This window comes from Otolemur garnettii, unplaced genomic scaffold (genome assembly GCF_000181295.1).
Source record: "Otolemur garnettii isolate 467f Iridium unplaced genomic scaffold, OtoGar3 scaffold00294, whole genome shotgun sequence".
In the NCBI taxonomy this organism is placed as follows: Eukaryota; Metazoa; Chordata; class Mammalia; order Primates; family Galagidae; genus Otolemur; species Otolemur garnettii.
In genome coordinates, this window is record NW_003852689.1 from 581,202 (window position 1) to 593,115 (window position 11,914).

The 11,914-nt window shown below is 54.7% G+C and overlaps 2 protein-coding genes across 3 annotated transcripts in view; one reads left to right on the forward strand and one right to left on the reverse strand.

The window, feature by feature from the left end:
• The window catches only part of SMTN (smoothelin), a 24,098-nt gene extending 15,312 nt beyond the window's left edge, over positions 1-8,786 (forward strand). The window contains exons 12-21 of one of the 2 annotated variants that reach the window (XM_023508941.1): positions 299-451; positions 540-615; positions 1,498-1,662; positions 1,764-1,826; positions 2,000-2,075; positions 3,024-3,197; positions 3,361-3,478; positions 4,389-4,540; positions 5,475-5,639; positions 8,489-8,786. In XM_023508941.1, the coding sequence (XP_023364709.1) occupies positions 299-451; positions 540-615; positions 1,498-1,662; positions 1,764-1,826; positions 2,000-2,075; positions 3,024-3,197; positions 3,361-3,478; positions 4,389-4,540; positions 5,475-5,619 (1,122 nt within the window). In that variant the 3' untranslated portion in view covers positions 5,620-5,639; positions 8,489-8,786. The remainder of the gene's footprint in view (positions 1-298; positions 452-539; positions 616-1,497; positions 1,663-1,763; positions 1,827-1,999; positions 2,076-3,023; positions 3,198-3,360; positions 3,479-4,388; positions 4,541-5,474; positions 5,640-8,488) is intronic. The other variant, XM_023508940.1, reaches the window with a different exon arrangement.
• Positions 8,787-8,956: 170 nt separating this feature from the next.
• SELENOM (selenoprotein M) lies at positions 8,957-11,585 on the reverse strand. The gene is made up of 5 exons (XM_012813730.2): positions 11,378-11,585; positions 10,053-10,088; positions 9,798-9,832; positions 9,386-9,464; positions 8,957-9,308 (listed from the first exon to the last, which is right to left on the reverse strand). The coding sequence occupies exons 1-5, from the start codon at positions 11,507-11,509 to the stop codon at positions 9,150-9,152; spliced, it is 441 nt and encodes a 146-aa protein (XP_012669184.1). The 5' UTR covers positions 11,510-11,585; the 3' UTR covers positions 8,957-9,149.
• Between the last annotated feature and the right edge of the window lie 329 nt (positions 11,586-11,914).

Sequence of the window (11,914 nt, forward strand, 5' to 3'; positions counted from 1 at the left end):
GGGGGACAGCTTGAGGCTCTGTCTCAAAAAAAAAAAAAAAAAAGAAAGTCATTATTAACACCACTATTGGTTGTATTATGATGCTAGGTATGAGGGAAGCCCTGCAACAAGCCTGGCAATGTCTCTTCCCTGAGGCTGGCACCAACATGGCCATCCTTGGGCAGGCAGGCTGGCAGAGTAGTGGTTATTTTCCAGGCTGTACCAGCAGCCCCAGGATCTGGTGTCCCTGTCCATTGGGAACCTGGTGGGTTTCACCTACACCCTTGCTCAAAGTCCATGCCCTTTCCCCACCCTGCAGATGGAACCAGAGCCAGCAGAGCCTCCCTCTGCAGCAGTGGAAACAGCCAATGGTACTGAGCAGACCCGGGTGGACAAAGCACCAGGTGGGCGGAGCCCACTGAGCACCCAGGAGCTGATGGCTATCGAGGATGAAGGGGTCCTAGACAAGATGGTATAGCCAGATCTGGTGGGCTGAGGGATGGCAGGAAGCAGGGACCAGCAGGCACTAGGTGGTCAATGACAGGGGATCTATACTGCAGCTGGATCAGACCACAGACTTTGAAGAGCGGAAGCTTATCCGGGCTGCGCTGCGTGAGCTCCGACAAAGGAAGAGAGGTAGAGAGCCAGTGCCCTACCCTAGATTCAGCTGCCCCATTCCCCAACTGCTCCCCTCACTCCCTGGGGTGCCTGTATGGATACTCCAGCTCAAAAACTGCGCTACTCAGCTTCTTTCTAGATCCAGCTATTCCTTTTCCCCCTTCCCCTTGGAGCCAGCTGCTCCCTTCCTTAGCTACTTCTCTTCTCCTGAACAACTTAGTTTCTGCCCCTACCCAGCTTCTCCTTTCCTGGATGTACCTACTTCTGCCCCCAGATACCTCCTCCCTGGACACAGCTATTCTTTCTCTCAGATTCTAGATTCATCTGCTTCTCCAAATATTCTCAATTACTCCTCTGAATCTAGCTGCTTCCTCCAGGGCCCACTCCATCCCCACCCACCCTCCAGCCTCCATCCCCACCCACCTTCTTCTTTAGACCCAGTTAACCCACTTCACCAGCTTCTCTCCCAACTACTCTTTCCCTGGACCAAATTGCTTATCAGATTCCTCCAATTACTCCCTCCCTGAATCTAGATATTTGTTCCTCTAGCCGCTCTTCTCCCCCTCAAAGACCCAATTGATGATTAGCTCAGCTACTCCCTCCTGACTAAGCTACTCATTCCCATTGAAACTCCCTTCTTGGGTCCAATACTCCTCTGAGTTCAACTAGCCCATATTCCCTAGTGCCTAAAGGAGTCCATCACCCCCTCCCACACCCCACTCCCTGCCAACTTATAGCTGTCTCCTCACACCCCCAGCTGCTCCTAGAGGGGCCCTTGTTACCTGTGTCATTAGTGTTTCTAACAAGCTGCCCTCTGTCCCATCTTGTGTTCCCCCTGTGCCTGTTCTGTGTGGGTATTGGGTGGCCTTTCTGTGCATGCATGGGGCATCCCCCACCCAGACCAGAGGGACAAGGAGCGAGAACGGCGGCTGCAGGAGGCACGGGCTCGACCAGGGGAGAACCGCGGCAACACAGCCACTGAGACCACAACGCGGCACAGCCAGCGGGCAGCCAATGGCTCAGCTGTCAGCACTGTTACCAAGACTGAGCGGCTTGTCCATTCTAGTAAGGAGCCAAGCAGAGCTTAGGGCTCAGGGTAGCAACCACATCCTCCTCATAACCCTGAATGCCTCTCACATCCTTCTTCTCACCCCCTGCCCCTCCAGATGATGGCATAAGGACGGCCCGCACCACCACAGTGGAGTCAAGTTTCGTGAGGCGCTCAGAGAGTAAGGCCACCTGGTGTCAACCTGTGCCTGCCTGCCTGCATCCTTGGGCTCTTCCTCAAGCTTTCTCTCCATGTCTTCGACTGCGCCATCATTCTCTCTTCTCTGCCTGTGGCTATCACCATCTTTCTACACAGCCTCCTACCCGCTTACATGCCTCTCCTCCTTTTTCACAGATGGTAGTGGCAGCAGCACAATGCAAACCAAGACCTTTTCCTCATCCTCCTCATCCTCATCCAAGAAGATGGGCAGGTGAGCATGTGCACCCATGCCCAGACTACAGAAAACCTCCTTGCGAACCCATTCTGCAGAGGAGTAGACTGAGGTGCTGAGAAGTGACAGGTGTATAGTCAGGGAGGGGCAAAGTGAGTGACCACTCCTACTCGCTTTGTGATCTCACTTAGTCCTCAGCCACACCTTGGAGAGGTGGATGCTTAGGGAGGCCAGAAACTTGCTTAGGGTCTCACAGCTCTGAGTGGCAGCAATAGCACTGAGCCCTACCCCAGTGAACTGCTTGGAGGCACTGCCATTTCCCAATGTCTACAAACCAGGTCCCAGACCACCTTTACTCCTTAACCCCATGAGAGAGAGGTACATCCCATGTTCCAGAGGATGCTGGGGCTGACACTAAGCAAGAACAGGGTCTGAATCCAGGCTGGAATCCAGGCTGGGAGCCGGAGAGGTCCAGGGATTTTAAGTCAGAGAGACCTTATTCAAGTTCATCCTCTATCTATCCTTTGAAATTTTAGGGAAGTTACTTCTATGGAACCTCAGTTTCCACATCTTTAGTGGAAATGGTAAGGGTCCCTCCCTCCTCTTGCTAAGTTTAAAATGCCATGGAGGAAAGGCTCAGCAGATGTGAACTATTATTCTTAATACCATTAATATAATTATGCTGGTCATCATTTTTATTAGTTGATAGTGCCCAGTGGCTGAACTCACCTGTAACTTGATGGTACAATGAGTCTTCTCAGAAAACTCCCTGGTGGATGGGAGGCCAAGCTTGATGAAAACCTTCGTGTTTGAGCCTCAGTGTACTCCTCTGTAAAATGGGTATGATGGAGAAGACTTCTTTGCTGGCAGGCATTAGAGGTAGTGGAGATACTGGAACACTACAAGACGTCTCTCTTGGCAAGTGGTAGCCAAGGCTGGGGAGTATCTCTCCTTCCCCCGCCTAAAAGGCACCTCCCCAACACCTAGCATCTTCGACCGCGAGGACCAGGCAAGCCCACGACCCGGCAGCCTAGCGGCGCTAGAGAAGCGCCAGGCAGAGAAGAAGAAAGAGCTGATGAAGGCACAGAGCCTGCCCAAGACTTCGGCTTCCCAGGCGCGCAAGGCCATGATTGAGAAACTAGAGAAGGAAGGCGCTGCGGGGTGAGGGGCGGGGCCTGTGGTAGTGGGCGTGGCCGGAGGGCCTCTTGATCTGTGGTGGGAAGGATCTAAAAGTTACAGAAGGCGGGGTCCGGGGTCGGTGGGCTGGGCCGACCTGATGCTGCAGCACCTGTGGTTTTGTAACCTGATCCTGACACCTCCACAGCAGCCCGGGCGGACCCCGAGCAACAGTGCAGCGGTCCACCAGTTTTGGGGTCCCCAATGCCAATAGCATTAAGCAGATGTTGCTGGACTGGTGCCGAGCCAAGACACGTGGCTACCAGGTGAGCCTAGGATGCCAAGTGGCCCAGAGACAACCTTAGATCCCAGCATAGCACCTCCTGCTTGGCAGAACTCCTTTCCATTCGCCTGCACACTTCACAGACACATGTGACCTCACAGGGAACATGGAAAGCCTTATTCTGGGATGAGGAACTAGACTCATAGAGGACACATGACATGCCCTGGATTCCAGATAAGTAATTAAACGATTAACAGGGCCCATTGAGGGTGGTAGACACAGTTCAAGGCCAGACTCCACTCTTGGAGTCCTCTCCTCACTGTTTTGTGGGGGACGCTCAGCAAGTTTCTTTAAAGAGGCCCAGCTGCAGAGGCTCACATCTGTAATCCTTGCACTGTGGAAGGCTGAGGCAGGTGGATAACTTCAGGTCAGGAGTTAGAGAGCAGCCTAAGGAAGAGTGAGACCCCATCTCTTCTAAAAATAGAAAAATTAGCTGGGCATTGGGGCTGGTGCCTATAATTGCAGCTACTTAGGAAGATGAGGCAGGAGGATCCCTTAAGCCCAGAAGTTTGAGGTTGCAGTGAGCTATGATGATGCCATTGTACTCTAGCCCAGGCAACAGAGCAAGTCTCTTTCTCAAAAAAAAAAAGCATACACACACACACAAATATCTATAAATGATACAAGGTATGATGGGGCATAACCATCACCATAGCTGGGTGGTGCTGGGTGGGCTTCTCAGTGACTCTACCCCTAAATCTTAGATGTAGTAGTTGACAGACCAAGTTGGAGAATGCTCACATCCTGACTGCTCAATCATTGTGCAGCCGTGAGCAAGCTACAGGGCTTCTCTCTGCCCAGTTGCCATAGGTCTGGAATGCCAAAACACCGGGGAGTTGAGGGCATAGGGGAGCTGCCCCCAGGGTCCTGACCAGTCCTCCTACCATCCATAGCACGTGGACATTCAGAACTTCTCTTCAAGTTGGAGTGATGGGATGGCTTTCTGTGCCCTAGTGCACAACTTCTTCCCTGAGGCCTTTGACTATGGGCAGCTTAGCCCTCAAAACCGGCGCCAGAACTTCGAAGTGGCCTTCTCATCGGCTGAGTAAGTGTGGGCCCCAGTACTATGGGTGTCGCTGGGCATTAGGGCCAGGCCCAATTGTCCTGAGACCCACTGGAGCCAGCCAGCCAGCCACATTGTCAGTCAGCAGCTGAGACCCCCTTCCCCAGAGAGTCCCCGTCCTTCTCCACCCCTGCCCACCTGATGCTGAGCGTGCCAGGTGCCCGCCGGAACGAAGGAGCCGCAGGCCTGCCCACCAGGTGGCCCTGTCCATGTCCCCTCCATCTTCCCTTTGCCCCTTTCTCCTTCTCTCTTCCCCTTTCTCTGTTCTCTCCTTCCACTATCACCAGAGCTTTCTGCTCCCACGGGATCCCGGCTGGAGATTCCAAAAGGAGGCTCTGGCCCGGGCACCGTGCCAGCCCAGCCTATATAGGTGCTACCAAGGCTTATATAGGACATCCGCAAGCCCTCCACTTTGGAATCATTGCCCCGTCCGCTCACCTCACCCTCAGCACCCTCCTCCATCTGTCTTTCCTTCTCTCCTTTTCTCTTTCTGGTTCCCCCCAAATTCTTTTCTCCTCCTCCCCCCACCTCCTTTCACGCCTCCCTCACCCCCCTTCCCTGGGGCACAGCCCTCCTCTTCAGCCTTGGGGCCAACTCCATTGCCCCCCACCCCGCATTCCCGCTTGCCCCAAGAGTTCTCTGCACCTGTGACTGGTTTGGCCCCCACCCCTGTCTGCATTGCACACCATTAGCGATGGGTAGTGAGCAGCACATCCACATTGGGGAGGGGGCATGCGGGGGGGCTGGCAGATTGCTGCACTGGGAATGTAACTGAACTCATGTCTCTGTGTGTGTATGTGTGTGTCTCTCTGTTCTCCTCCCCTCTCTTCTCTGCCTCTCCCCTTTCTTACCCACCTGGGTCCTGCTCCCTGCACCCCTGCCCCCTTGCCCCTTCCCGGCCCCCTACCCTCCCCAGGACCCATGCGGACTGCCCGCAACTCCTGGATACAGAGGACATGGTGCGGCTTCGAGAGCCTGACTGGAAGTGCGTGTACACGTACATCCAGGAGTTCTACCGCTGTCTGGTCCAGAAGGGGCTGGTAAAAACCAAAAAATCCTAACCCCTGCTTGGGGCCCCACGGTGAGAAATGCCGCCTCTCCCACCTGCCCCATTTCACCAGAATCTGCTCAGCAGGGCACAGAGATAGGGGCCTAGGAGATGGGTGGAGGAATCAGGGAACCCTTAGAAAAGCCAGAGAAACAAGACATGGCCCTGTCTTCTGGTTGTTCAGGGATTAAGCAGGTGAAACTATTCTAAATGGGCAGCAATGACTCAGGTGAGCAGGACTGTGATGGGGGAAGTCCAGGGGAAGCACCGGACCCAGGCTGCAGGTCTGGGACTATCTGAAATAAATGCAAACTAAACTGGGATCTGAACAAGTTAAGGCTAAAGGAGAGAGAAGGAGTTCCAGGCAGAGAGACCAGTGTATATATAGGGCCAGGGATGAGATAGGTGGAGAATATGTCATACCCACGAAGGAAAGGAACTTGAGTCTGGGTGTGAGGGAGGAGAAGGGGGCCACCAGCAGTTTAAACCTCCTTCTGAAAAAGCAAGAGTCATAAATATTTCCAAGCAGGGAGGGATGGATGTGGTCAGGTTAGCTTTCTAGAACAATCCTTGAATGAGGCCTGGATGAGAGATGGGATGGAGCAGATAGCTGTAACAAGCTTAAGAAGTAGAGTGAGGGACAGGCTTTCTGATAGGTTTCCAGTTTGGGAACTGGAGAGTTAGTGGTGCCATCCTCTAAGGTAGAGAGATCAGGAGAAAGGCCAGTTCAAGAGGAAGAAGTTTCTGGTTGGGGGGGTTCTGGCATTTCCTCTTTGGCCACCTCATCTCAGAGCCACAGTAAAAAATTCACATCCTGAACTAACAAGGAACACAGAGAGGTAGGCTTAGGGTTTCCCAGGGTTGAGTGGGAGTAGGTCAGAGCTGGGGCCTGAAACTTGAACTCCAGGCTCCCTGCTTAGTGTCTCTTTTCCTTGCCCTATCACTGTTTTCCCACCCATTTTGTAAAGAGGATTAAAAATAGAGGTTCAGAGGGAGCAAAGGAGTGCTGAGTCAGGGACAGAACTAACTGGGGGTACACTCAGATGCCCCTCAGGCCTGGAGCCATTGTAGGGGGCAGCCTTTGTGTGCACACATACATTCAGAGGAGCAGTGCAGGTGAGGGAAAGATGGGCTTGGTGCTGTCTCCAGGTCATATATGGACTTAGGAGCTGCTGGCCAGGGAGGGAGAGGGGCTCAGCTCAGCCCAGCTCAGCTCTAATTTAGTTGGAAAGTGTGACTCAGCTGTGTTGTTGCTCAAGTTGCCTGGTGTTTGGCCTGTCACTGAGACAGCCTGAGCCCTAAGCCCTGAGCCGTGAGCCCCAGTGTAAACATGGCTTTATAAGGTCTCCAGGGAAGGCACCAGGGGTGGGAAGGAGCTCCAGGTTGGGGAGGGAGGCCGGAATCCCTGGGAAGATAGCCACAGCTGGAAGAAGCTTCAGAGAGGCTTGCCTTTGGACCATGGTACAGTGGGGAGGTCAAACCTGGTATGGGGTAGGGGTGACCCCCAGGGCACACAGCAGCAGCAAAGCCAGGAACCTCTGTGCTTCCAACGTCTCAAATGAGGTAGGGAATGACTGTCCCATTATAAAGACGGGAAAACTTAGTCACAGAACAAGGCTTTATCTAGCATCTACAGCTGGTCAGTGGTAGAACCACACTGAAACTGGTTTTCTGCTTCCTAATCTCCTTCCTTGAAGAAGTTAAGGTGAGCAGGGAGTAGGACCAGCCCTGACACAGCCCTAGGTTTAACCATGAAGGCCCAAGATAGGAAGTGGTCTTGGACTCTCAGGTGTCTTGGGAATAAGAACAATTCTTGCCTTTATGCCTCCCCTGCCAAAGGAAACTCATTCAACATTGAATGTTTGGTATGTGCTGGGCATGGCAGATGGGAGAGAGCAAACAGGGAGCAAGGCAAAAGAGGTCTTACTTGGGGAGAAAAGGGGAAAGGAACCAGAGAGCAGATGCCAGCTGTAGCGTTCTGGGGCTGTCAGTTGCTTAGTGGCAGCAACCCACTCACTCTAGAGTGAGGGAAGGGCTCTAGGCAGGTGCCAACACCCAGCGCTGAGGACTAGCCCTGCACTTAATTAAGCTGTGGGGCTTGAAACAGCTTCTCTGCTCTGGGGCTCAGTTTCCCTATTTGTAACATGGAGGTAGCACTCTGAAGGATGGTCAGAAAGTTGTTCCCATCCCTGAGCATGGTCTAGTTGGTATTGGCTAGGATCCTCATCTGCCTTACCTGCTGTACTCAAGGCAGGTGACAAGGGTTAATCAACCCACCCCACCCCTACCCCACACACTTCCTAGCATTAACGTCCAGCAGCAGAGCTGTTTTCCTCATCAAACCCCCACCCCCATGGACAGGTCCTTGGGCCTTTTGGCAGAAGTACCAGGTCCAGCAGTGAGCAGATAATCATCACGGGACCAGAGGGTTGTGGAGTCCTGGCCATGGAGAAATATTTATCAATGGTGAAGCCCCTCTGGGTGCAACAGCCCAGCAGGAAGGCCTGTACCAACTAGAGTGTGGGCCAGTGAGAGTGAGCAGAAGGTGGCCTTCAAGAGAGGCCATGGGCAGCATCTGGAGCCAGCCCAGGACGGGGAGAAACTTGAGACCCAGCACCTGCCTGACTGGGATGGGCTCTCTTCTCCCCCCCCACCCCCCATCTCTGCCTCCACCTGCCTAGCTCCGCTCCCCTACAGGGGTGCCTCTGGGCTTGGGTGGATGCAGCCAGGGTTTCCCTGCCTTCCTAGAAGTCTTTTCCCCAATCAAGAGTCTGAAGTTTTTGAAAGACCAACAGGCTACAGCAATGCAAAGACCTTAAGGTAGAAGGGTGCTGTGAGAATGGGCCACCGCTGACAACCACCCCGATGCCCCCTCCCTGCAGGATGCTAGTGGACTGCGTGCCCCTGGTGGAGGTAGAGGACATGATGATCATGGGCAAGAAGCCCGACCCCAAGTGCGTCTTCACCTACGTGCAGTCGCTCTACAACCACCTTCGGCGCCACGAGCTGCGCCTGCGCGGCAAGAATGTGTAGCCTCCGCCCGCACGGCCTGCCGGCTGCAAGCTGCCACCCCGACCCTCTGGGCACAATCCTCTCGTGCGCCTGCCCACTGCTGCCCTGTCTGTCGCGACACCCTCCCCGGCACACGCAGCGTTTTGATAAATTATTGGTTTTCAATGACCCTGACTCCTTTCTGCGACTCGAGGGTTGGGGGGATTTGACTAAAAGGCAGCGCATTTGTCTCCAACTCCCAATAGCCAGTTAGGAATGCAAAGTCTCCTGGGGGGATTTAGGAGACTCCTATTCCGATATCTCACTCCACTCCTCTGCAGTAAGGAAGGAGTCGAGCCTCAGTTAGGCAGAAAGGATTTACTGGAGCTGGGGATGGAAGAAAGCAGGTTGGGAAAAACCTTCCCAACTCCATTCCTGCAGGCTCGGGGACGGGGAGTCGGCGCTCAGCAAGGGAGATATTCCCGGGATGCTGAGCGCTTCATTCTGTCTCCGGGACTCAGGCAGGGTGGTTCTAGTTCGCGCGTCTCCGGACTACAGGTCGGTGTGATCCGAAGTTCCCTCGGGGAACCTAGCTGGTGCCCACAGGTATTCGGGGGGCACTTGCGCGTCGGGCGCCGTCTTGCGGTAGAAGCCAAGCTCCCGCACCAGTGCGTTGATCTCCTCACGGGTCATTTCGCTGAGAGGGATACGCTGAAGTGGAGAGGGGCGGGGTCAGCGTGCCATCCCTGCCTCTAGCCCCGCTCCCCACCCGTCACCCTTGGCCTCACCTCCAGTTCTTCATAGCGGCGGCCCAGCAGCACAAGCTCTGGGTCGGCTCCAGGGAGGTGTTTCATCACTAGGTTGTGGCTGGAGATTGTGTTAAGGTGGGTAGTGCTGTGCTGATGTGAATAGTACTGCCTCGTTTGCTGGGCGCTTGCTCTGTACCCATGAGGAGCCCGAATTTTCATTTATACGTGAGAAAATTAGGGTTCAGAGAAGTAAAAGGCTCTCTTCTCTGTAGCAGTCATCCCTAGTCAATCCCTCTTCCCCATCCAATATGGAGACCACCTCAGAATCCTCTGGGATGTCACTTCCAATCAATTCCACTCATGAGTCAAAAACCATTTGCCATCCCTATCTGTGAAGTTCAGTGGAATGTCCCCTCCCCATTTCCTCTTCCTCAGAACAGGAGAAGGATACTAGAATGGAATGTCCTGAGTGACGAAAGCCTTCACCTGAGAAGGAACCAAAGCTTTAGAGAAAATGATCCCAACTCCCTTCCACCCCCAGATACAGGTGGGACCACTACATTGAAGCCCAGTTGAAGTCATACAGCAAGTCAGGTGCAGCCTCCTGACTACCAGCCCAAGGATCCTTCCCCTGCCCCAGGACTATGTTGCCACTGCCCAAGAGGCTCTGGAGGGACATATCTGGGGAAGCATTCTTCAAACTCACCTCCTTTAGGCGGTTCAGCTGTCATCCCCCACATGTCTGGAGTGAAACAAAATGGGACAGGTCAGGGGTCCTTCACACGTACCCCAGCCACACCCCCGAAGCCATTTCATCCTCAATCCTGAGTTGGGTTAGGTTGTGAGTTATCCCTGAACAGCAATTCCCAAGGTGTGTAGGAGACTGAAGTCCCTTATGGGCAGAAGGGGAGACTCTGTATAGGTGGGGAAATTCAGACCTAGAGACATCAGGGGAAAAGAGTAAGGCCAGAGACTTACAGGTTGCTTTCCCGCAACCTTGGGGCTCTTGCCTGAACATCCTAGTGACTGTTGACTCACTCCTAATGCCCAGGAGAAGTGATGACCTTGCTCCTCTTAGGCAGTAGAGACCTGGGGCTGGTCTTTGACCCCTGAAATCTCAAAGTGGCAGCAGACCAGAAGGAAACAACTCACAACTTCCCTGGGGCCTCCATTAGAGACACCTACCATCTGGTCCCTATCCCATTGCAGGTAGAGCTGGCCCTGCCTGCCACCTGCAGCTCAGCCCCACAAACCATCTGCTTGCTTCCCTGAAATGGCAGGATGGGAGGACACCTTGCTGAGTTTCCTGAAAGGAGGCCACCTCCCAGCAGGAGTCCAGACCCCAGGATCACCCATTCTAGGTCTCTCCTTCATCCCATTCCCTTCCATCAGACAGATTCTAAGACTCAGAGAGGGGCTGTGGATTAACAAAGTCACATAGCAAGCCAAGGACTCCAGAGGGGAATTTCCTGGCAGTGGGGGAAGATGGGAAGCTTCTGCCGAGTGAGCGTTTAACAACCACGTTACCAACTTGGTTCCCTTTCCAACTTGGCCCCCTTCTCTAGCTCCTGCATGAGGGGGGACACCCAGAAAGTGTTCTCTCCCCCCAGAAGAAGGAAGAGAGACTCCTTGGAGCCCCAAGCCCTAGAACTGGAGTGGGGGAGGAATTCCAGGAAAACACGGAGTGATGGGGGGATGGGAAGTTGGGCTCCAAGGCGCAGGCTTGGGAGAGTCATAGGCCAAGGCAAGAGATAGGAGGCCAACGTATCTGGGGACCTGCTGGTCCTCCCGGAGGTGGGAAAGGGTTCAGAGTTTCAGGCCGCAAGGTCGGGTGTCTCCAGGTTCCACGGTGGGTGCTGGGGCAACCTAAGGCTGTTAAGTGGGAAAGATGGTGGTTCTGGTGCCAGAAGGAAAGGGGAGCTATTCGGGGTAGGGATATTCCTGGGCCCGAGAAGGAGGTGGTCCCCCCTGGCTATGTGGCCACAGTTTCGGAGGGGCAGTGGTTCTTGCGCTGAAGGCCGGCGCACTCACCTCTACCCGAGCCCGGGCCAAGCCCTGCAGACGGTTCCAGTCTGGCCGGTAAGTAGTTGTGGCTGTAGCTGAAGCCACAAGCGCCGCAAGAAGCAGCAGCAACTGCAGCGGCGACGACAGCAGGAGGCTCATCGGGGCCGGCCGAAGAAGATGCGCAAACCGGAGGGGATCCTCCCGGTAGCTGCGCCACGTCTGGGCCCCGCAGGCGTGCCCCTCCCCTACTGGAGGTCCCGCCCCTCCATGGGCCCCGCCCTCAGCGCGAATTCTGCCCCCTACGTCTCTCACTGTAGCCTTCTGCTAGCCTGGGGAGAGGTCTCCGGCCCTCTCCGGCTCTGAGGCCTTCACTTTCCCAGCCCAGAGGGTGTCCGCGCTCTTTATGCGGATCTAGTGTGGACATTCCCGCAAGATGTGGCTGGACGGCGCCACCTGTCGCCGGCAGGGGGTGGAGGCGAGACGCTGACGGGCGCGGGAGTTTCTGGGCCAGACACTCCACATTTAATATAGGGAAGGCGGGGGGTGGGGGGGTGGGGGTCCTTG